Genomic DNA, 24,265 nt, shown 5'->3' on the forward strand with positions numbered 1-24,265 from the left:
TGATTTATTGAAATGTATCAAACACACACATCAGCACTATGTATTTTGTTACTTTGTTTCTCTTTTCATATGTCTAAATCTGAAAGTGATCTTTAAAGTCCAACTTCAGTGGTAATGATCTCTAGATTGTGCACCTGAACTTTAGAATTTGCAATTTTAAGGTCATGTCAAATGAATGTTTATAAACCAAAAGCTACACAGAGTAAAGTTGGGTTTTAGTATGTCACCACTGTTAATCAACAAACATTAGAAAGACAGAACAGAAACAATTTTCCTGAGGAAGTGATCTTCTATAAACAGATATCTACTTCTGCTATCATTTTTACCATTTGAGCTGTAGAATTAAATAAATCATTGCATTCCATTTTTATTAAATCCCAACTTTTTGGGAACTGGGGTTGTACCTCGAGTCTTTTCATGACACTTTTTACTTCCACAGAAGTAACACACACAATGAATACTTAGTATAATCAGGAAAATGTACTTTCCTTTTATTACCTGACACTGTTACTTAAAACAGTTTCAAATCATTGCTTTTACTTGTAGTGGAGTATTTTCACAGTAAGGTTTTAGTACTTATTCAGTAAAGAATCTGAGTACCTCAGTAACATTTTTATTTCCATCAACAATATGACATATATTGTTGGTCCATATACTGATGACCAGTTTAACTAATTATGAAGGGTCACACACAAATTAAGGTTGGATAAAATGTACAGCGCAACCTTAATATGGGATCACATGAATCTGCTTTATCATAAAAAATAAATGGTCACAGAAAAATGAGTAGAAGGAGAGTGCAGTTTATTTTGACAGGGTTTGAAAGAGAAACTCAACAACAAATCCGACTCCTCAGAATGAATTACTGAGATTTTACAACCTCGGGGTAGAAACTGGGGGAGGGGGATATGTGGGGGTGAGGGATAGGGGCATTGCAAAAAATGAGAAAAGGCACTTTTACACATTCAGCAACCACATATACTTCTTGAATAACTTCTAATCATTAGAAAATAATATTAAACAGAGAAAAAAATGCTTCTCAACACCCCCCACAGGAGACCATGTAAACAGGCTGGTTTCTCTGTACAACACCAACAAATTATTGGCCTCATTGTGGATGGGCTTAGGGATGCAAACATGTAAAAAAAAATCTTTAGGAGTCATTTTACTGTATGATTGATTGATCTGCCTTTAGCAACACTCCTAGCTTGAGGTTTCTCTGCAGTATACTCACATGACCACAAGGTGGTGCCAGAGGAGCCAAACTAAAGACAAGTTATCAGTGTTAAAGTAGATATTATATTTCTCCATTATATACGAGGACACAGCGCCACCTAGTTACACAATGAGGACATTTTTAGACACGCAAACTGTGCACAAAGCTCAGACAAAGTACCAACTGGTGATTTTAAAAAGGTAAATACCAACCTTGCAGATTTACAGCTGGCTTAGCCTCAACTCTGCAACTATATTGTGACATTCAGGAGTAAAGTCAAGGAGAACAACTTGGGAAGCATTCAAAGGCATATACTGTGTATTCACAACGTCATGGGGTCAAATCTGCCCAGGGTCCTTTGCACACATTTTTTGCACTTTATCTGCATTTCCTCACGAAACAAGAACAAAATGAGGGGCCACCTTGACAAACCCGGATTGTTTCAAGTGTGCTAATCGGGAAAAATCAGACTTGTGCCAACCATGACTCATTGGGTATGGTGTAAAGAATGCATGTTTTTAAAAACAAATAAATAAAAATAAGTTAAAAACAAAAGCCTCAGCTGCAAGCTCAATATCCATTTCAGAACTACTTTATATAAAACATTGAAAAAAAAGAGGCCTTTTTCATTTTTGGTAATAAAGAAGCAATGTGCAGTGCAATTCCACAGGAGATTCAAAATCGTCAAATGTAACCGTAACAGTCTGATCCCACATCCCTGTTTACAAAACTAACCCTGCTGAGAAGACAAGTAGTAATACCACGTCTTACATTCACTAAGCCGACTGTGTGCTTCCTCTTATCTCTTGGTCTGTCTGTGGCTCTACTCTCCATGTTTCAATGCTTATCCACCTCTCACATTGTGTGCAGGTGAGACTGAAGGTCTGAGGATCCTAAACGTGTGCAACTGAGTGAAAAACACTTTGTTGATACAAAAACTTGTGGCACACATTACTCAGTTGTACTTCCTTCTTGGTCAAACAGTTAGGTCCCGCAATAGTCAAATGCCATTCTATAAATTATTTCAAGTACAATGTTGCCATGGGATGAAGGCAGCGCCCGCTGAGAGGCGACTGAGCTGGGTTTCTCTGTAGCTACACCCAGACTCAGACTCAGGGGACCGTGCCTTTATCTTGGTCAGTAAAACATTGACACATTTAACACAATTTGGAACATTCACATGACATTTAAACCAACAAAATAAATTCTAAAAACAGTGATTTCATGGTGCAGCCCAACATAACCACAAGGTCATTAGCAGCTTCTGACTTCTCTGTAAAACGTCAGAAAAACAAATGGCCTGAAGGGACAGCAAAAATAAGAAAATGAGCAGATTCCGTATTCCTTGACATGTGTTTGACCCCATTTGTGCGACCAGACTTTCAAAATCATAGAGGGTAAGGGTTTGATGTGAACAGAGCGGATGTTTTTGCAATGCTCAACTGCCATTAGACGAACAAAGTTAGGCGAAATGGGAAATGACATGTTGCCATAAAAGGAAAAGCAACAGAGGATGCAAACCATTAATCACTCCTACAACTAAACAGCAGTGAGATTCTGATTTTGAAAGCTGGGGAATACTGGAAATATTTTACGAAAAAATATCCATGTGGTCATTTTGGAAATCTGCTATAAATATATACTGCAAGAGATTAGGTTAATCCACTTTTACCTAGCGGTGTCAGGACACTAGATTACTGTTAATCATACAAAAAGTGAGGTGAGCTGCCTGAACTAAGATGAACAAAAGCCGGCAGCACTGCTCGAATCTGTACCCACTATTTATCCAACATGCTAGATCAACTTGATATCTGAAACTGAAAAACTATTGTTATCTCACGGAGATGTGTACAGTGATAACAGGTGGAGACGGGGCATTATTTCGTGAAGTAGAGGCTATGGTGATGTGGCTGTGTGTGAGGAGGAAGAAAGAAAAAGAAGAGGAGGAGGAGGAGGAGGAGGGGAAAGGAGGGAGGTGGACGGATACACAGGTTTATCTGTAGTACACCTGTGGCCCGTATGGAAAATAAGAGGAGGGGTTCAGTATTTCAGCGCCTTGGGCACCTCCCATGAAAAGACGTCACGCCCAAAGTGACCATAAGCTGCTGTGTGCTGGTAGATGGGCCTCTTCAGGTCCAGCTCCCTGAGACAGAAACAAAGTCATTTTATAGAAACCTAAAGTATGTGGAAAATGTGTATAGTGGGGATCTTAACTGCATGGTTGTTAGCTAAAATCTGTATTTACCTCACGATAACTCCTGGACGGAGGTCAAAGTTCTTCTTCACAATTTCCAGCAGCTCCCTTTCGCTCTTCTGAGAGGTCCCATAGTGGAAGATGGAGACGGAGAGTGGATGGGCAACTCCAATAGCATAGGATACCTAAAACAGAATATTCGCACATTAATAATTTTGCTGAGACAAAGAGATGGCCCTCTAGAAATGCTTCAGCATACAGAGCATCAAGATTTTTCCAATATTAAATTAAATGTTGCAAAGGGATGTAAAAACCATTATGTGCAACTTCTCTTCACTATTCTATGTTGTGTTTATGTAAATAAAGAAGAAGAAAATGAAATAGGGTGTTGGCTATATTTTCTTTTAACTCTCATATAGATATAGGCCTTAAAATCCAGTATTGTTGAAGTCAGAAAAACAGACTCCCCAAACTAAATTAGCCTCGAAGATAAGGAAGGAAATAAAAAAGAATAAGGAAATACACAGGACATTTAACAGACACTTTTTGAAGCCAACAGGTGGTTGAGAGTTTTATACTATAATATGTAGATTTGAGGTTATGTTAAAGTTATTTCTCTAACACTGTGAGACTCACCTGGACCAATACACGCCTGCAGAGCCCAGCTTTCACCAGAGACTTGGCCACCCAGCGCGCAGCATAGGCCGCAGAGCGATCTACCTTTGTGTAGTCCTTCCCAGAAAAGGCTCCGCCTCCATGAGCACCCCAGCCTCCGTACGTATCAACAATGATCTTACGCCCAGTCAGACCAGCATCACCCTGCGGGGAGAAACCCAGGACGTTGAAGTTCATGTACATTTAAGAAAAATACGTTTTGCATGATTTTGTTCATTTTGATGGAAACATTTGAGAACAATTAATTGCAAATCTCTTGGTGTGACTGTGCAGGAAAACTGAAGAGGAGCAAAGTTTAAATAATCTTGTCTCACCTGCGGTCCTCCGATGACGAAGCGTCCACTGGGCTGCAGGTGGTATACGGTTTCATCATCCAGGTATCCACTGGGAACCACCGCTCTCACCACCTGCTCCTTCAGACATTTGCGCATTTCGTCCAAACTAATAGCCTCGTCGTGCTGCACAGAGATCACAATGGTGTGGACACGCAATGGCTTCATGGCCCCTCGATCCTGTCTGTACTGAACAGTCACCTGAGGGGTAAAAACAAACAATTAAGAATAAAGATTTATAAAATGAAACAGGATGGAAGTGATTTCTGTCTGTTTCCCTTTACATTTGATTAACCTCCAGGTTGTAAAAGCCTAATTGTAAATTAAGTGCAGTTTTTCCTAAAATTATCCTAAAATGCCTCAGTTTTATAACCTTATTAATTGAATAGCTTTGGTTTTTGGAGAAAACAAGCCACTTACAGTAAAGACACTGCTCTGGGCTCTGAGAACTTTCAAATTAACATTTTACATTTCTAACATCCTATAGGCTATACAGTTAACTTCACAAATATCAAGCGATAATAAAAGTAATCACTGACTCAGCTCATCCACAGTAGCTTCAATATACAGTTGCAAAAGTATATGAACCCTTAGAAATTACCTAGTTTTCTGCATTTATTTGCCATGAAATGTTATCTGATCTGCATCTAAGTCCCAAGTCCACAACGTGCTTAACCTAATACCATGCAAACAATTATACACTTTCATGTTTTTTTTTAATATATCCATGAAACTTTCATAATGCTGATAGAAAAAGTAAGTGAACCATTTGGCTAATGACTCCTTTAACAGCTTATTGGAGTCAGGAATTAGCAAAGTTGGAGACCTAACAATGAAAAGAGATTTGAGTGAGATGTAGAGATACTTTGACCTGTAAAAAACACTCAAACTTTTTGAGTTTGCTATTCATTAGAAGCATCTGCTCATGTGAACCTTGCCTCGCAAAAAAAAGAGATCTCTCCGAAGACCTGCGATCAAGAATTGTTGATTTGCATCAGACTATAACGGGTTACAAAGTAACCCCAAGTAACTTGCACCGGCCAAGTTCACTTCAAAAGGCACAATGCAGAAAGCTCAGTGAGGTAAAAAACAACTCTTGAGTAACAAGTTAAGACTTGAAGAAGTCGTTGGAACTGGTTAAAATCTCTCGTCATGAGTATACCACACACACAAAAGATTGAACAGGCATGGCGTCCAGGACAGGACACCACAGAGGAGGCCGCTGCTTTCCAAAGAAACATCACTGCATGCCTGAAGTTTGGCAAAGGGCACCCTGACAAATATTTTTGTGGACTGATGAATTGTTCATTAAAAACATGAAGCACTGCGTATGGTGTAAAAAGGGCCCTGCATTCCAACATGAGAACATCATCCCAACATTGAAGTATGATGGAGGGAGCATCATGATTTGGGACTGCTTTGCTGCCTCAGGGCCTGGACCACTTGCTATCATTGAGGGGACAATTAATACCCAATTTTAATCAAGGAATCCCACAGGGTTATGTCAGGGTGGCTGTCTACCAGCTGAAGATCAGTAGAAGTTGGGTGATGCAGCAGGACAATGACCGTAAACATCAAAGTAAATCTACTACAGAATGACTTCCAAAAAGAAAATCCCCCTTTTGGAGTCTCCCAGTCGTAGCCCAGATCTCAATCCAATAGAGGTGCAGTAGAATGACCTCAGGAGAGCCGTTCACACCAGACATCCTAAGATTATAGCTAAGCTGAAGCAGTTCTGTCAGAAAGAATTGTCCAGAATTCCTCCTGAACATTGTGCAGGTCTGATCAGCAGCCTTCAGAAGCGTTTGGTTGAGGTTATTGCTGCCAAAGGAGGCTCGACCAGTTACTAAATCAAGGGTTCACTTACTTTTTCCACCATCACTATCAATGTTTAATGGCTGTGTTTAATAAAAACATGAAACATTATAATTGTTTGTGTGGCATAAGGTTAAGCACATTGCATTTGTCTGTGTTTGATTTAGATGCAGATCAGATCACATTTTATGACAAATGAATGCAGAAAACTAGGCAATTTCAAAGGGTTCACTTACTTTTTCTTGCAACTGTATCTTTGTACAATGTCTTTTAAAAATGTATATTTGGAAAACATAATTTTTAGGCTTTTATTTTCTAAGTAATGCAGATGGGCTGCGTGGAGGCCGAGAAAGTTTTCCTGTCCTACTTGAGTTTTGGAATCGGGTCGGAGCCACGGCAGCGTTCCATTTCGGCGCAATTCAGCCATCTTAGCATTCAGCTTGTGAGCCAGGACGATAGTGAGGGGCATACACTCCTCAGTCTCATCAGTGGCATATCCAAACATCAGACCCTGTGAGAGGTGCAGCCACAAATCACAGCATGAATAGAGGTCAAAATAACATCACAAGCACACTTTGTTACCACCTCATTTCTGACTACAGTCGCAGCTGTATAGAAAAACCCCAAACATCAACATATGAACACTCCGACCTGGTCCCCGGCTCCCACATCTTCTTCTTTTCGATCCAGGTGAACGCCCTGAGCAATGTCAGGAGACTGCTGCTCCAAAGCCACCAGCACATTGCAGGTCTTATAGTCAAAGCCTGTAGATCAAGACAGCTGAGACTCAGTAAACCGTATCACAAGTCAATCCTCACCAAGCCTCCTTCAAATATGCACTTTAACTAGTCTAAATGTAAAACAGCCTTATAGGGAGCAGATCTGTGTAGACCTGTCCAAGTCACAATACTGCAATCTCGGGTGGAAATTAAACAATCCCCTACTACACTTAAAAAGTTGAATGAGTTTGCTTATTTAACTGAGGTGGCACCAGGATATGGCCTGGGAATAGTAATTAACTTTTGGTGCATCCGGAACAGGTCCAACTGGTTTTGTGCCGTCAGCTACACTGCGTCAGCCTCATTAACTACGAGTCAAATACAAAATGTACTTTTTTCTTCATAGGAAATAATAATAGTAAGCTCTGGGCTACTGACTATCAATTATTGATGCCTGCTTTTTAAACTATGATGTGGGATAATCTGAGCCTATCATATGATACAAAGGTCTAGATATTGTGATAGTTTTATTCTGAAGAGTCAGCTTTTTCAAAACCAACATGATTCAGTTCAAAATTTTGTTTCAAAGCAAAACTTCTCTCCTCTAGACTTTAAATAGTGGTTTTAACTGCATAAGCCACATACCAAACTATACACTCAGCTACCAACTTTCATCACTGTACCTTTGGAGGAGTCATCATATCCAATGTGTTTGACTGTGTCCCTGACAATCTTCTGGTAGTCAATGTTGGCCCTGGAGGTGATCTCCCCCGCCAGCAGGATCATCCCCGTCTTAGCAACAGTTTCTGAGAACACAATGACATGCAGTGTGAGGGATGAGTGTAAGACTAAGTATAATATATCATTAGGAACAGGGAAGTGAAAGGGAATTGCATGCACATCAATCATCAAATTAGTTGGCGATTCATTTTCATCATTTATGTGACTAATTCTTGCAGCTGTTTCACCAACATTTAGAGAAGCCATACAAAACTTTAGGCTTTGATGCAGGATGTGAAGTCCCATCCCCCTTTAGAATGATATGTGAAATTAATCAGTGGCAGATGGCCTTTTATTGGTGGATTCAAATAACCAAAGGGTGTGCCCCTCATCCACATTCAAGCAGTAAAACATGCAAATAATTAACCTCTAAAAGGAAATGTTGTGAGCCACCCTGGGTTGCATAACAGCATAAAACAACTTATCCATGACTGTGGCCCAGGAATCACACAATCCATATTACCTTCCAGGGCTAGTTTTTGGTATAATTTTATTGAAATGGGTCTATATCCTACAGGAACCATAAGACACATCAGAAAACACTTTTTTCGATAGAAGAACCAAAACATGCCATAATTGGGTGGCACTAACCTCCGTTAAATGCCTCAGCTTACATATACATGCTTCAATACAGAATACACAGCAAACCTCTATGGTCGACCTGTTTTAGTGTCTAAACACTTACCACATGCTACTTTGGCATCAGGGTCTTGTTTGAGGTGTGCGTCCAACACAGCATCACTGATTTGGTCACAAATTTTATCTGTGGAGAAACACACAAGTCTTTTTCAGAACTCTCGTCAACTCACATAAAAACACTGCTTGGCAATGCCTCGGTTGTGCTCATTAGGGGCAATATGTTAAAAAAAAACAAAAAAAACTTCTATCCCAATATAGGTAATTTACAACTTGATAACGATGTATACTCAGTTTTAATGTACAAGTAGACTAGATGAAAAAAACACATTAAGGCCTTTTTAAAAATAATTTATGTTCACAAAACAGGTTCAAAACACATCACTCAAGGTTTTCTCCCATGTGCAAGGATCAAAACATAAATCATTTTTCACTTTATTTTTATCAGAATTGTCTTAAATCAACTTTCCAAGGAAGTTATACAAATAATACCACCGCCAGGAAAAAGACTTTCCAGAAATGAGAATTAATTAATTTGAGGTCTGATTATTTACAATACAGTCACAGGTGATACTTTAGTCGGGGCTTGACATGAGACAAAAGTTGGTCTAAATGTACTTTGGAACATGATTTGGAACATGATTATCTCTTACTGAATATTTGCAATAACTACTGATTCTTTCTCCCAGTTCATGAGCTCACAGTGTGAAGCAGTTTCCATCTCCCTCATCCCCCAACTCAAGTCTTGGGAGGCAATCCCTCCCTGAAAGTATTGCAACTATTTCCTTCACACACAATTAAGGAATGCGGCATTTCAGGGATGACTGAATCCGTTGATAGATAGAGATTTTCCAAATATCTAATTCACTCTCTGAAAATGCTTTCCAAGTGCAAAGAGACACTGTGTAGGTGCTTCGATTGTCCAGTAACTATTAAGTATGTGTATGTGACTGTGTTACACCCACAGTGGTGCAGCAGCCCCTGCAGTACCTATATTTAGGACTACTGGTAAGCCTATTATCTGTTGCAATGGAGCTGCCCCCACTGCCCCAATGCAAGACTGAAAACTGTAGCGTATTGTTCCACAGGCCGATGAAAAGTAAAGTTCTAAAATTAAAATGTTGTATGCTACAAACATGCACTTAACTGGCAGTTTATTAGCTAAAATTAGGTCTAACACAGTCCAATACAAGAGCCCTGCAATAATCCAACCTTTATGAGGGTTATTTTGTTCAGTTTTTATGAAACTGTTTTAGAGTGGCGTTTATGGACCTATTGTTAAGGCTGAAAGGTGTTATAACGATAAGTCTCTACTCACTGACATAACAGCCACATCACCACAAACTACGGGCTCCAAAATGGCCATAAAGTTTAATCTGTTTTCCATTGAAACCGCTTCAACAAAGACTGTATACTTAAAAAAAAAACAACCTGTGAGAATTAAAGTGCTCGTGCATTGCACACTGCTCTATTGCATTCTTCCTGTGACAAAGGTTAATAATCAGAAAGAGGGCATGTTGACAGACCGCAATAATTTATTTTGTCTGCCTGCTCCTTGGGACACACTTTCAACTCGCAGCAAGAGGGTTGCAGGTTTGAATCGGCTTCGTCAGCTCAGGTTCAAATGATGACTCTAAATTGAAGTAGTTGTGAATGCTGTCTCTCTCTATATATCGGCCCTGCGATACACTGGCCATCTGTCCAGGGTGTGCCAATGTCAGCTGGGAATAGCTCCAGGCCCCAAGTTCTGGTAAGTGGTTAAGGATAATGAAGTTCTGCTCTTACAGGCTCTATCTGTATAGGCTCATATTCTTCCTTGCCCATTCTGTGCATGTTGGCAAGCAGATTATTTTATGTTAGGAAGTAGATATAATGTATTAGAGTGCATTATTTTTTTATACAAAGGAGTACCTGATAAACTGGCCACTGAGTGTATACAAGTGATGTTTTTCTATGTCAAATGCAGTTTTAAAATCAAAATATGTTTACACTGTAACCCTGAAAATCAGAAATCTGTGGGTTTACATTAAGAAGCTTATTACTCAATTATAAACAGACTTTAAAACATATGGTACACTTGTCAACTAACACTCAAACGCTTATTTTTGTCAGTGGGTCTTCCAAAGTAACATTTGTCTCCCTGGCCACACAATAACAAACCCGTCACCCCTGCAGCTACAGAGCACATGTCCCCATCATGTAATGATGCAATGCTGAATGGTAGCTAGCAATATCCTGTCTGAAGAAAGAGTAATTACAAAATACAAGCATCCTTAACCATGTTTATGGCTCTGTACTGTTAGCTTTTGTAGTCAAAACACCCCACGTCCTGTTGTAAAGTCATATATCGTCACACTGTTAAAACAATCGCCCAAGTCATTTTTTGTCAAAATTGTTGGGTTTTTTTTGCCTAAATCATCTCCTCATAACGCTGGCCACCTATGGTAAAATCACCTACATCCTCAGTTGATCAGTTGATCATTTTACCCCTTTAACATCATCACTTCATTGACAATTTGCCACATTCACAGGCATCAGATAAGAACCCAGCGAAGAAGAGCTAGAGGGAGATTGTTTAGTTATCAGTTTAGTTTATCAGTGTTTTATTGTTGACACTAATATTGGTAACACTTTACTCTAAGGTGTCTACGTAAGAGTGACATGAGCGTGTCATAAACATGACATGGGATGTGTCATGAACATTAATGACACTTTGAAGTAACATTAATGATGATCATGATACTTTTCATGTCATGTTTCTGACAGGCTTGTGTAAAATAAAGGGTTTCAAAATAAAGTGTTACCATATCTTGCTTAAGTCACAAAGGCATGTTCAAAAAATTGCCTAAGTCATTTATTTCTCTTAAGTTACATAATTTACACACAGTGTTATTACTATGCCAATAGCCATCCTTTGTTACATCCTTTTTGAGTGAAATGATCAATAAATGTCATATGTTACACTTTTGGTGAAGTTTTTTGGGTTTCCTGCAAAACTTGAAAAAATGAGTTAGGCGATTATTTTAACAGTGTGACGATATAAGAAGACAGTATGGAGGTAACATGTGATTGACAGGCACCAACAGTCCTAACAGGCGTGTTAGCTTAACAGTTAGCCACCATGTTGTTAGCATGCAGCTGCGACGGTCTTTCTTAACTTCAAAAACTGGAAATAAAAAAGTAAAATAGTTAGTTGTTCTTTTCTACATGTGGCTTGTCTTTTTTACATATAGCTAGGCCACCTTTCCACCACGTTGAGCCACTTGTTAGCAGTGTTGACAGAGGTAGAGAGAGGATGAACAGGGTACTTAGAGGACAGCTGACACACAACAACGTGCTCAGCTAACTAACATGACCTTCTTAGAGAGGCTAACAGGATGCTACCGGGCTAATTATTAGGTTAAAGGGGGGAACTAGCTCGCAGACAGGTAGTTGTTGATTAAAAACTTACCTGGGTGTCCCTCTCCGACCGATTCAGAAGTGAAGAGGAAGCAGTCTTCATCAATGAGCGCGTTGTTGTGGAAACCGTTCTGGTGGCCGTTCATTTTAGCTTGTGAGCTAACAAGGCTAGCCGCTCAGATACTCAGAAGTTAGAGGAAGAAGCTGGGCAGGTTTTCACAGCCGAAACTAAACCTGAACCACGCTGCTTCAAGTTTGGGCTCACGAGTCGAAGGGGCTGAATGGACTGAGCTGTATTTCTTTGACTGAACAACTTCTTCAGACCCTTCTGGTTACTTCTCTGCAGCCAATGTTGTTATGGAGCACAGACCATGTGGTGCAAATGGGCGTGATCTAATTAAGAAAATAAAATAAAAAGTCCATGGGGGATAAATCCCTGGGATGAATGACTTCAGGCGTGTATACTTAAAAAAAATAGTTCTCAACCTTGTTTGACTTGTGGCTCTTAAAATGAAGCAATGATCTGCCTCATGTCATTAAAGCAACCTGTTATATTAATCATTATTCCAGCAATTTTTTTAGATGGATAGATGGATGCTTCTTTAAACACATTTATATCTATACATAGTATTCAAGTGTTTATGTCCAGTCTTGTTTAGCTTTGTTGTCCTTGTTTAGCTGTATGTAGGCCTAAATTCAAAGCAGCTTAAAAATGTAATTAAATGTCATATATGTGTTCACATACTTTGCCAACAAAACTGTTATTGTAATTTTGTTGCATCATCGAAGGTAATGGCCTTAGAGGGCCCACATATTTAATTCTCAGATTTTGAGGACATTTACAGCCCTTAAATGGTAAAGGCATAAAAGTGTTTTACATAAATTAAGATCCTAGAGGCTTCAAGAGGTGAATGTATCAAGTCTTGTGGGGATTGTTTTGGCTATCTAAAAAGCTTTGCATAGGCAAAGACAAGCATTAGGATGACATTAAAAATAAATAATCCAAAAAAAGAAGATGAAAACAATAATGATGCAGTATAATATAATTCGATTTTAAAAATGTGATAAGATGAGATAAAAAAAAGATAGAATAGACCAGAAATACAGTTTCAGTGTTGCCCCGGAGTGAAGAGGAGAAAGTATCAAGTATTTTCAATGATTTAAAAGGTCCGAAGATAAGACAGTATTGAGCATTTCAGTTATTTTAAAGATTTCTTTAGGCCTAAATAAGGGGACTGATCAAATATTTCACTTACTTGAGGGATTTTAAAGGCCTGAAGAGATAAGAGTATCAAGTATTTTACTTGTCTGAGGAATTTGTAAAGGCCTGGAGGCAGAGCAAACAAAGCATCAATTCAATGTGCTTTGTACAGACAAAGACAAGTTTTAGGATAACAATCAAAAACCAATGAGCACAAAACCCAGCAGAAACAAAACAATTAAGATAGAATAAAAATAGATTTTAAAAATGCATAAAATTAGATAAAATGCAAAAACAAGAGATAAGATATGCAGTTGGAATGCCGTATCCAGTATTTCACTAATTTAAGGATTTTTAGAGGCTTGAATAAATGAAGGTTTTGAGGACTTCCAGACACCTAAGGCATAATATATCAAGTATTTTGCCTATTTTAAGGGTTCATGAGACCTGAAGAGATGAGAATATCTCTAAAAAATTTAAGTAATTGAAAGTAAAGATTTACCTCTGGTCATAGTCCCGTAGTTTGGGAGACACTGACTTACCTGACCTAATTTGGAAACCTTATTTTAAAATAACGCCAAGGAATAAAATCTCCACCGATACACTACTTAAACATCACACATACAATATTTGGAGATGTAAGACACAAACACAGAGTAGCAGTTGTTTGAGTGGATCTATAACGATGATTGAGGGTTGACCCCATAACTTTTCACAGCCATGTTAACGACGCAGTTAGGATCTTATTTTTGCATGCCCATTAGATATTATTGCATGACTCATCTGTGTTTGTGCAGCTTGTTTTGCATCTTCTCCCGGTGTCCATTTTGGTTTTAAACCTGCTTACTAATCCAAAGAGTGATTATCTTGATTACAAGCTGTGCTCATGCCTCTGTAGAAACCTCAAGATACTTTTGTCTTAACTAATTGTAAAGGTATCCCAAGAGATTAACATTTGTTTTGTTGTGTCTATAAAAATGTCTAAAAATTGTCAGATTTAATTTTTTTCCAGATATTTGTCTGCGTAAAGACAAATAAATAATGAGTAAAGACTCATTATGTGTCATTATTTGGCTTGAGTGCACATGTACACATCTTCTTAATAGTTCTTAAAGTGTTTTATCAAATAAAAAGTAGTTTTTTATTTATTTAGTAGTTTAAAGAAGTCTAACTTCCATTGTATTTTATTTGCACACTCACACAATTACATGACACTTTTTTTCCATGAAGCGAAAAACGAACACATTAGCCTAAACACCCACTCACTGACCTCTATAGAACGGGGGCTGTATCCACAAAGCTGCTAAGAAAGAGATCTAAGATTACTGTTCAAGTCACATGGTCACATTGTCATGTTACATTTCAGATTGACTGAGGTGGTGAAATGCTCTATCTGCTCTTAGATACATTAGATTCATTTTATGAATACAGACCAAGAACTATAGTTTAAACCATCATTTGGATCAAAATGCATAATGCATGTTTCACACAATTATATTTTAACACGGGCCTACATAACCCCCCCCCCCCCCCACCACCACCACACCATACCACACACACACACAAACACACACACACACACACACACACACACACACACACATTCACTCTCTCTATGATGTGAACTATGATACCATCAATGCTTCTGGTCCAGGGTCCTTATTTTGATACAAGACTGTTTACATGGATCCATATTGCTGTCAGTCGTGTCCATCGGGTTTACTCTGACTTTGGTTTCACATTCAATATGTTTGTCGACGTATGATATAGCTTATGAGTCTATAAAAGCACTTCAGGAGTCTGGACACATCTTTGACTCCGAGATACACACAGTGTATGAGATGATCAGAGACAGAAAACTGCAGGGCTACAATGTGGAATGTTTGCAAACTACTTTAAGAGTCACATAATGTGCTGCTTCTACGAGCACAGTGACTTTGTGGGATCAGATCAGACGCTGAATGCATGGCTATTGCTGCGATCCGATGCTTATATTCTATGCAGTGTCTGTTTCCCCTGTCTTTCCTATCTGTTTGAGCCCTGAGGGGCTAACCTGAGCTGGTCTGTGTTCACCTAACATGGCGGCGATCAGGGCCTCCGGTGCAGTCACGCCACCTCCTGGAGACACAGGGCTGCGGGGACTTAGCGGGCTGATGGCAGGGGACACCACAGTGTCGGGGGAGACCAGTCGCTCCTTCTTAGCGGCGGAGCAGGGTGAGCGGCTGCAAGTCTGGCTTTCTTTGGAGCGAGGACAGAGGCTGAGGCCCTGCAGGGAGGGGAGGGGGTTAGAAGAAAGAGCCGGGACAGCTGGGCTGCGGCTGCGTCTGTGGCGGTGGCGGTGTTTGCCAGTTTTAGGACTTGGGCTGCGGGAGCTTGGAGCCAGCAGAACCAGAGTGCTGTCATCTTCGGAGCTGACGTCCGAGCTGTCGGAGCGACGCGCGGTGGGACTGTGGACTGGGATCTTGATCTGTTTAGGAGGGAGGATTTAAGAGGAGATAAGGGCACGAGCGAGACTGTTAACAAGGAAACTACAGTCAAGAAAAAAAATATTAGACGACCCTTTTACTTCAATTTCTTGTTCCTTTTAATGCCTGATACAACTAAAGGTACATTTGTTTGGACAAATCTAATGATAACAACAAAAATAGCTCATAAGAGTTTAATTTAAGAGCTGATATCTAGACATTTTCCATGGTTTTCTTGATAATAACCAAAATAATTTTTAAGAAAACCATGGAAAATGGCTAGATATCAGCTCTTATCATATTTCCTTCTTAAATGTATATATAAGTAATATGAATGAGAACAGTACAGGAAGTGCTGAAACTAATGAGGAGTTTCATGACCAAATCATCAGGACTTTTTTCTCGATTCATCTTTTAATAAAAAAAAAACAAAATCAATAATGTTTTTGAGAACCAAAACAGGACCACAAATCATAATAACCTCTGCTGTTTGTTACCTGAACTGGCGTCGACAGTCCAACAATGCTGTTCATGTTGTTACTGTAGTAACCCAGGATGTATTCACAGTCATCTCGTGGCAAATCCTCCTCTGAAAATGTCACCTGGTGAACAAAAGAATGGAAAGAAATGAATCCTAAAATCAGCTGCGACACAAAATAAATGTGTGGACTTCAGTGTCTGACACACCTGTGTCGCATGCTCTCCCTTGGCCCATATGTACGCCTGGTAATCTTTGTGATGTCTGAATCCAACCTGTGTAGATGTAAAAAAGAAAAAATGGACATAATTACAAACACTGACTCTGGGTATCAAAATGTAATAAATTAGCCTGAGCTTCTGAGCAAAAACAATGTGAGAATTACCTTGTAAATTGCTACCCAGTCCCATGAACTGCGCTGATAAGTTGATGCAACAGTGAATCTAACTGTAGCATCTGAGACTTTACTCCACTCCTTGTTTACCTGCAGCTCCACCAGGGGCATGTCCACCCTGAATGGGAACTAGAAAAAAAATCACAAGGCAGTTAAAAAAAAAACACAAACAAGCAATACAAATAGATCAAATATAAATGTGGCTATTTGAGTAAAATATTGTCTCACATGCAGTGAAAACAGAGCAGAAACAGGCTTGTGGTCGCTGATGGTGAAGCCCATGTGACTTCGGTACACATGCTGTGTCACTTTAGTCACCCCACCCAACCACGACGTCAGACCCCGCTGTAGTGCTGCATTGTGGGTAGGAACCGGGGAGCCGGTACGCCGAGAGCGCCAGAGGATGCGATCTGTCCAGGCAGGTTTCCTCTTCTTTGCACTGACAGAAAACAAGCAAAGAAGGACAGACCATTAAAGTGGACAGCAACAGTTTAACAGAAAAATTGAATGTGATGGAAAATATGATGAATGACGTACCTGGTGTCGTACGTATGAGTGCCCACATCAAACTTATATGTGGGTGGGAATTTCAGTGGTCCTTCGATGAAGCCGTCAAGGATGGACTCTGTGATTTTAGCCATGTTGAGCTGTACAGTAGACAAATGATGAGAGGTTAAAAAAAAAGAAGTAGTATAATTTAATAAATTATGGCGGCCTGCTGGCTCACTGGTACCGAAGACCTTCCATTCTCTCTGTCACTGTCTAATAAAGCATGCCCAATACTTTAAAAAAATACTTTAGTGAATTATAAATATTATTATTATTTTACTTTTAATTATACTTTAGTTATAACAAGTATACTTTTACTTTTGTGCTTAATTTAAAGTATTTCGCATGTACTTTTAAAAAGTGCTCTTCAAAATAGATTTAGTATATTAATTCAGTATTTCAGTAAACTTATTCGTAAGTGCAAATTGCAAATACTTATAGTGGTAATTTAGTGTACTGGTACTTATGGAAAGTATACTTCGTTTCAAGGCAATTTTTAATACACTATTAGTATGCTTCATTGAAGTTACTTAAAATTCACAGAATTTGAAGGGTATTAAATTATATTTACAAAACATTTACTTTGACAAAAGTCAATTTTTTCTGTATTTCAATGTATTTTGAAAAAGTATACTAAATTGCAAAAGTGTGCATTGCTTTAAACATAAGCCTTTTAGTGATAATGAGTACTGTACTACTGAAAACTGTCATTATTTTCACATTGTAGTACACTATTAGTATACTTTATTAAAGTGTACTTTCATTTCTCTTCAGTCAAGCTGTATTTAAAAACACTTTTTTTGAAGCTTTATTTCTGTGAACTTTTAAAAAGTATATGAATTTGCAGTGTGCTTTGCTTCAAATATAAGTTAATTTTAAGAGGGTCTTTATCAAGTGCACTTATAGCTTGCTTTTAATAAATTTACTTTATTCACACATGCCTGCAGCCTGGATGGATTTTATTCAGCAGGTCAGAAGTTGATGTTTGTCCCCGTTGTGCTAGAGCACCCTCTGCTGGTTGTAGTCAGTGATCAAGAGACAAACAGACAAAGCATTCCAGAAAAATCCATCTGTGCATGCGAAGGGGCAAATGTTTTTAAACGCCTCACCTGATCTCGCTCCCACAGAAGAGGCAGCTTATTGCTGTCGATGGCACATTTCACCACATGGATGTCGTAGTCTTCAATACGGAAATTTAAATCCCCAAACCAAAACACGACACTGGGGACAGAAAAAAATGTTTGTAGTTGTAAAGGTTTTATTGAATACTTTACTTTATGTGATGTTTATTGCAAATCTGCTAACAAAACCGTAAAATCAAATCAAATGTGTGACTTGAAACTCAAGACTTTTAAGCTCTATCATAAAATGACCCCAAAGATTTATTTATCATTGGTGAGGAGCAGCTGCGTTTTATAGCAGAGGTCAAGTCTGAAACATTTGGTGCAAATAAAAACTAAGACCGAATAATTTATGGGTCTCATGCAGGAAGCATGACACAAACAAATTTCCTCTTATTTTTGTTCGTATCAACAATTTCCTCTTATTTTGACCGTTCCCATTGATTTCTGGAATAAAACCAATGCTTTCTTATGTTTACTCTCAACATTCAGATTATTAAAGGTTTTAGCTGAGTGGTTGATTTTTTAACACCAGTAATAACAATCTGGAAAATCACATTAAGTTTATTTAACAGTATGTCGATTTCACTACTGTTCTTCTCGCAGCCTTTTCTTGGTGGCCTCTCTCCAATTCTTCAGCATGTGCCAGAGTATTTGCACACAGCCCAACACCTGCTCTTATGTGGTGTTCTGTGGGTGTTACTTATGCTAATAAACAATTATTATCAAGTGGGATTCATCATTCAGCACAGCTGGGGAAAGCAGGTGTGAATGGTTAAGTATCTTTTGTGCACCTGGAGTTGACCTCTCTGAAGAGAAAATAGATAGATAGATAAAATATTTATTTGTGAATTGAGATTACTGAATAATGATGAATTAATCTAACTCATATGTACAAAAAAAAGTGATGTCACCCACTCGTGGTCCAGTACACCAGTGGCAGTGCCTCCTTCAAACTGCTGCTGCTGCAGGATGCTTTCAAAGTCCTCCATCCGCTGCTCCAGGTTCCTCATGTGAGCTGGCAGGTGACAGTTGAGAAAGCACACCGGGTGGCCGAACATTGTCATCCTCGCACTGACGCCCCCTTTATTCCCCTTAGAATGAGAAAAAACAGGACAAAGAGAGGACACGGTGGATAAGAGAAATGGATCCATTGTGCAATAAATTAAAAATGTGTACAAAATACCGACATATATCAACCGTATCTCTGTTTAGGGACAAAGTCAGGATGTTTTTTCTGCCCCTGAGTCACAGAAACCAGAAAGCCAGACAGCCTGCAGCTGCACTGACCTCAAAGAGAAGGAGACTGCACCAGCAGCAGCCAGGGGTGATGCTGACATCAACACGCACAGGAAGGTCACACACTGACATATGCACCCACGCATGCACGCGCCTGCTGGCAGGAGGGAGCCAGCACACACGCACACACGTCAACTTTGAACACCCCTACCCCGTGAATCACACTGACACAAACCCACCACAAATGTTGCAATGCAATAAATCTCAGAATTCTGAGCTCTTCAATGCATAGCACGTACCCAATATCCCCCAAGTCCTGTGCGTGTGCTCTCTGTCTGCACTCCTCTGAGGAATGGAAGATGGCAGAATTTAGAGAAAACCAGCAGCAGCACTCCCTGCATACGCTGGGATGCCACCTAAATGGAAGGGACAGAAGAAAGAGAATAAATCAATACAGTAAATTCGAGAGTAGGGGATATAAAATATACCATATATGACTGATATGAGCAGATTTAACTCCTTACTGACCAAAACATATCCAAAAGGACTGAGTGTGTCCATGCAAAGCTCACTCCACTGGTCTGAAAAAAGAACATCCTTCAGCCGCTTGTTTATCATGGAGTTGACTTCCTGGAGTCTGTGCGGTGCCAGAAAAGTACAGAAATTTCATTAACAAGTGAGAACCAAACACTAATAAAAAGGACAGTGATAGGTAACAGGAGGGGACGCGTCAAAACGAACACAGATGACTGAGTGGGCACTCGCGGCTGTCTCTCTGGCACTGCTGAGCATGGTGGAAATACTTGCTTACCCGATGATAAACATGTCAACGCTCCCATCTGAAACATTTGGTCCGAACAGAGAAGTGATGTCATCTGGCGGGACAGCTGATCCCACATTCCATGTGACGATGTACACCCTGTCAGAGGATAGAAACAGTGGAAGTGCTGCATTAGGTTTAAGCACTTTGTGCTGAATGCTGTATACTGTAGGATGAAAGAGGACATAATCTGTGCTGTAATCCTTAGAGAAATAGCTTCCACCAGTGTTGCTGTATATAGAAAAAAAGATACGCACAATTAAGCACCCCTTTGTGCCTCGATGATGACTAAGGTGTGTGTGTGTGTTTGTGTGTGTATATGCGTGTGTGAGTGAGAAAGAGACGGAGCTAACTGTCCTTTGAATTTAAACTACCAGTAACACTATTTTAGTGCAGAAACAACAGAAGCAACTCATTAGGGGTGCAGCTAACATTTCAAATAAACCATTTTGACCATAAAATGTCATTTAATAGTGAATAATGTCCCAACATTTCAAGGTGATGTCTTGTTTAATGTCATATTTCAACAGAAGCAGCAAATACTTGACAGTCTGAAGTATGACTCAAATGATTCATCAGCTATCAAACTAGATGCCAAGATTTTCATCCGATTTGTTAATTGTTAAATCAACTATATAATCATTACATCAATCAGTCAATTGTGCTGCTTGCTCTCCGGATTCATGATTTCTGCCATCAAATTACAACAGTTTATGCAACAGATATTTAGTTAACTTAAAGGGCCACGTTGGCGGTTTAGGTATGTTTTAGGAAAATAGCTAAAAATGATATAGCTACATACTGACATTGACTTGTGAAGAATGTGATTATTTATTTCAGTAACTATGGGGCAAAAGAATCCATCAAAATCTGCACTCATGTTCACTCTCAGCTGTTTCTGAGTGTCAACAACAGAATCAACACACATTTTTTTTCATTATTCTTTTATATTCACATAAACACGGACTGTTTTGAAAACTCTCCCTTGTTGGTGCATTCAAGGACACTTTATTATTTAAAATGCAAGACTTGGCTGTTGAAAAACATTTAAATGTCAGAACGTGACCTCGTTCACATTTTTCTTTTAAAAATGTTCTTGTTCTTTAATTGTTTGTTTAATAAATCTTCACAAAACATAGCTCATCATTTAAGGAAGAATAGCTGCTGCTTCAGCTCCAGCTAAAGGGGATCAGATTAAATATTTGTTATTTTCAGCAGCAAACATTTTAAAAGTGTTTTTATGCATGATCTTTAATAGAGTAACTTCTTACAAAACCTATTACCTGTTGACATGTAATTGCATAAAGTTTATGTGATTTTGTAGTAAAATATGCCAGTGTATCTTTAAGGTTTATTAGAATATGATCTGCATAATGAGAAATGTGTATTTGTGTGACAGTAGGACTGGCGGAGCTTGTTGCCATCTCAGGATGTTTAGATTTCGAGTATTTTCCCCTTCATATAAACACAGTTCCACACATTTAAACTGAGTTTTTACAAGCAGCCATTGTTTATGGGTGAGAAGCACAACAAAAGTATGCCTCTGGGAAGTCTGCCAACAAAATATGGCTGTGTCACTCCGTCAGGTTCACAAAGCTGTTAGTGAAATGTGCAGCTTTGATTCATGTGACATGGTCTGGCACATGTCTTACAGGACAGCTCCTGCAGCTGTATCTAGACGTAACAGCGAACAACATTCCCAGCATACAATCCTTCTGAACCCTTGTGGAAATCACACAGGCAAAGTGTAATATAAAAATGCTATAATAAAAGTGTCATTATTTGTCTCACCTGAAGTCACTGTTGTATCCTGCTGGCTTCTCAGTCTGCACTTGGCTCTGTGTGGAGCCACCAGGTGAGGAGGCCGTCTGTGGCTGAGGACTGAGGCTGGGCTTGAGGCTGAGGCTGGAGGGCAGGCTGGGATTGGGGCTCAGGTAAGGCTGACTGGTGTAAGACTGAGGGCTGCGGGGACTCTGAGGACTGTGACGACTGAAGGAGGACTCTGTCGGGGAATGCAACTGGGCGTTGGCACTCTGAGGTCCTGGGATACAAACTGGCATCAAATCGATTTCCTTAGAGGGGTCCACTGAGATTCTGGTCGACTTTGGAGCAAGTTTAGTTCCCAGAGCAGTCGGTCTTGGTCTGCTTATGCTTACCAGTGTTGTTGGAGTGGACCTAGACTTTAACTGCCCCGGCTGCATTTCATCTGCCACTTTGACAGGTGCAACTGCAGCCGGCACGGGACTCGATCCAGACTGTTTTTTGAGCACCTCTGATGGGGTGATGAGAGGTGGTTCATGGATTGCGAGCTTTGGAGGCAAACCCGGGCCAACTCCGATCAGTGCACAGGGTCCAGGTTGCACTTTGGGCCCACAGGGCCCAGTGCTGATTTGCTCCGCCTGCATGCGATCCATCAACCTACAACATGCAATACATGCGTAATTACAACACATCTCTCAATATGAAATAAAATTTGACATAAAACAAGATAGCATGGCGTGCAGAGAGCGTCAAAATTACTTTTGCATGCGTTAACCTTAAACACATCTTTAACCTGCCAGCACTTACAGACTCACAGAGCACATCAGTCAGAGAGCCCTTGGTAGACAGGTGCAACATGAAAGCATTGCCTGCATTGAGTGGAAGCTGAGGGAACGCATCACATTATAGTGAGCACCTGTCCACATCATGCTCCACAGGCATCACTGGTGACGTTAACATGAAAAAAAAAGCAGTGATGAAAGAAGTACTCAGATCTTTTCCTTCAGTTAAAGTACGAAAATCCAACTACAGTGTAGAAATACTCTGTAACAGTACAAGTAATATGCCTCTGTGTTCAAAATGCTGTTTAAGTTATAAGTATCAGCATCATATATTATATCAGATAATGGATTATGACTAATGTTGTGTAAGCATTAGTATAATGTTGCAGTTAGTAAATGTGGGACTAATTTTGTAAATTTATAAACTGCTGAGCATCTTAACATATAATCAAAGTCATTACCTATCTAATATAACATCTTAATTGATTTGCTGATTATATTTTACATTAGTCAGTTGAATCTGCAAAGCTGTCAGATAACAGTACTTCCACCAGTGGGCTGAGATAATAACTTAGTACATCTGTCCTGGATTATATCCTCGTTGCCTAGCACATTAATTAGCCTCCTGACCCTTTTACAAAGCAATAGACAGAATTGGTGCTGATCATTATGGGATGGTATCTCATTATAAAGCAGTTACTGCTCACCGTTCAACTAGCATTTGATCTCAGGACACAGCTGTAGACAACGGAGCACATCAGACAATGTCAACAGACACGGTAGGTCACGAGGAAGAGGATGCCTGACATGATAGCAGGACATTGGGCCTCCCACCATTTTGTTTATGTGTCCTCCCACACAGAAATTATACACCTTCTTTTAATCATTCATGGTATGCAAATTAGGATCTCTTCCTAACAGAGAATCTCATGTGACCACAGTAGTAACCTGCAGAACAGATGGTGATCAGACGGGGTTTTTTAATATTGAATTCACTTCCAAAGTGAAACTTTCAGAGGTTAAGTAGCCTATCACAAAACAAATGGGCCCCTTTCCTCACATTTCAGTCCATGATTGTGCAAGTCTGAATAACGGCTCTGTTATCCACTAAGGTGCGAGACCGGGCTCGTGGAAAACACCCAAAAGCACAATTGTATATGCAAAATCAACACAAACACACATCTGCAGTGAAAACATCCTGCTGAAAACATCTGTCCTACCTTTCATCCGTTTTTTTTTATTTCCAAGGTGAACCGTAAAGGTGATCTCACAATTTCACAGAGGGGAGCAGCATCAGTCTCCCTTCGTCGCGCACGCCAATCAACACGACAGGGTTGTCACATAAAGGCGAAGATCGATTGACGGTCCGGAGACAGACCGACCCAGCGAGCAAAGCAGCCAGCCTGCAGGATGGGGATGCGACCCGTCGGTACCGTGGACAGCGGACGTCTCCGTCACGGGGCTGTCAGGACAGGAGGCGGTCGCGTTTGATGTGTCCGGACTCTTGCATGTTGTTTACACTGCGATACAACAGCTGATTACACCTCATCTTACTTCTCACTGTTTAAAGCGCGGTGCAGTTGGCCGGAGCAGCTGTGCACTTTTCGATCAGCAGCATCCCGCCTGCACCTCCTGCACACCGGCCGTACAGCGACTCATCACGCGCGCTCTCGGTGCACCTCTCTCTCT

At 39.9% G+C, this 24,265-nt stretch overlaps 2 protein-coding genes across 3 annotated transcripts; both read right to left on the reverse strand.

Moving 5' to 3' along the window:
* Positions 1 to 787: 787 nt before the first annotated feature.
* Positions 788 to 12,112, reverse strand: mat2aa (methionine adenosyltransferase 2Aa). Its single transcript, XM_059357571.1, has 9 exons — positions 11,819 to 12,112; positions 8,417 to 8,494; positions 7,635 to 7,757; positions 6,884 to 6,996; positions 6,600 to 6,743; positions 4,400 to 4,618; positions 4,047 to 4,229; positions 3,462 to 3,595; positions 788 to 3,359 (listed from the first exon to the last, which is right to left on the reverse strand). The coding sequence occupies exons 1-9, from the start codon at positions 11,910 to 11,912 to the stop codon at positions 3,257 to 3,259; spliced, it is 1,191 nt and encodes a 396-aa protein (XP_059213554.1). The 5' UTR covers positions 11,913 to 12,112; the 3' UTR covers positions 788 to 3,256.
* Positions 12,113 to 14,554: 2,442 nt separating this feature from the next.
* LOC131992440 (inositol polyphosphate 5-phosphatase K) lies at positions 14,555 to 24,230 on the reverse strand. 2 transcript variants are annotated; one of them, XM_059358035.1, is made up of 13 exons: positions 23,797 to 24,230; positions 21,825 to 22,451; positions 20,025 to 20,132; positions 19,742 to 19,850; positions 19,513 to 19,629; positions 18,893 to 19,068; positions 17,963 to 18,074; positions 16,842 to 16,951; positions 16,533 to 16,743; positions 16,296 to 16,433; positions 16,120 to 16,185; positions 15,930 to 16,034; positions 14,555 to 15,434 (listed from the first exon to the last, which is right to left on the reverse strand). In XM_059358035.1, exons 2-13 carry the CDS (start codon positions 22,445 to 22,447, stop codon positions 14,964 to 14,966), a joined length of 2,346 nt encoding a protein of 781 aa, XP_059214018.1. In that variant the 5' UTR covers positions 22,448 to 22,451; positions 23,797 to 24,230; the 3' UTR covers positions 14,555 to 14,963. The 2 variants fall into 2 exon arrangements, with proteins under 2 accessions (XP_059214018.1, XP_059214017.1); XM_059358034.1 differs by lacking the exon at positions 23,797 to 24,230 and adding an exon at positions 23,284 to 23,601.
* Positions 24,231 to 24,265: the final 35 nt, after the last annotated feature.

This window comes from Centropristis striata, chromosome 19 (assembly GCF_030273125.1).
Source record: "Centropristis striata isolate RG_2023a ecotype Rhode Island chromosome 19, C.striata_1.0, whole genome shotgun sequence".
Classification (NCBI taxonomy): Eukaryota; Metazoa; Chordata; class Actinopteri; order Perciformes; family Serranidae; genus Centropristis; species Centropristis striata.

What these genes read in the sequence shown, in the direction of transcription:
- mat2aa (XM_059357571.1), bottom strand. Translation starts at nt 11,912, where the DNA reads ATGAACGGCCACCAGAACGGTTTCCACAACAACGCGCTCATTGATGAA. An exon ending in ATATGATGACTCCTCCAAAG is followed by an intron (nt 6,997 to 7,634) that starts GTACAGTGATGA and finishes CTTGATCTACAG; the next exon opens with GCTTTGACTATAAGACCTGC. An exon ending in GCAGGCGTGTATTGGTCCAG is followed by an intron (nt 3,596 to 4,046) that starts GTGAGTCTCACA and finishes ATTCTGTTTTAG; the next exon opens with GTATCCTATGCTATTGGAGT.
- LOC131992440 (XM_059358034.1), bottom strand. An exon ending in CTGCTCTGTTTTCACTGCAT is followed by an intron (nt 16,434 to 16,532) that starts GTGAGACAATAT and finishes TTTTTTTTCTAG; the next exon opens with TTCCCATTCAGGGTGGACAT. An exon ending in ACTGGGTAGCAATTTACAAG is followed by an intron (nt 16,186 to 16,295) that starts GTAATTCTCACA and finishes ACATCTACACAG; the next exon opens with GTTGGATTCAGACATCACAA.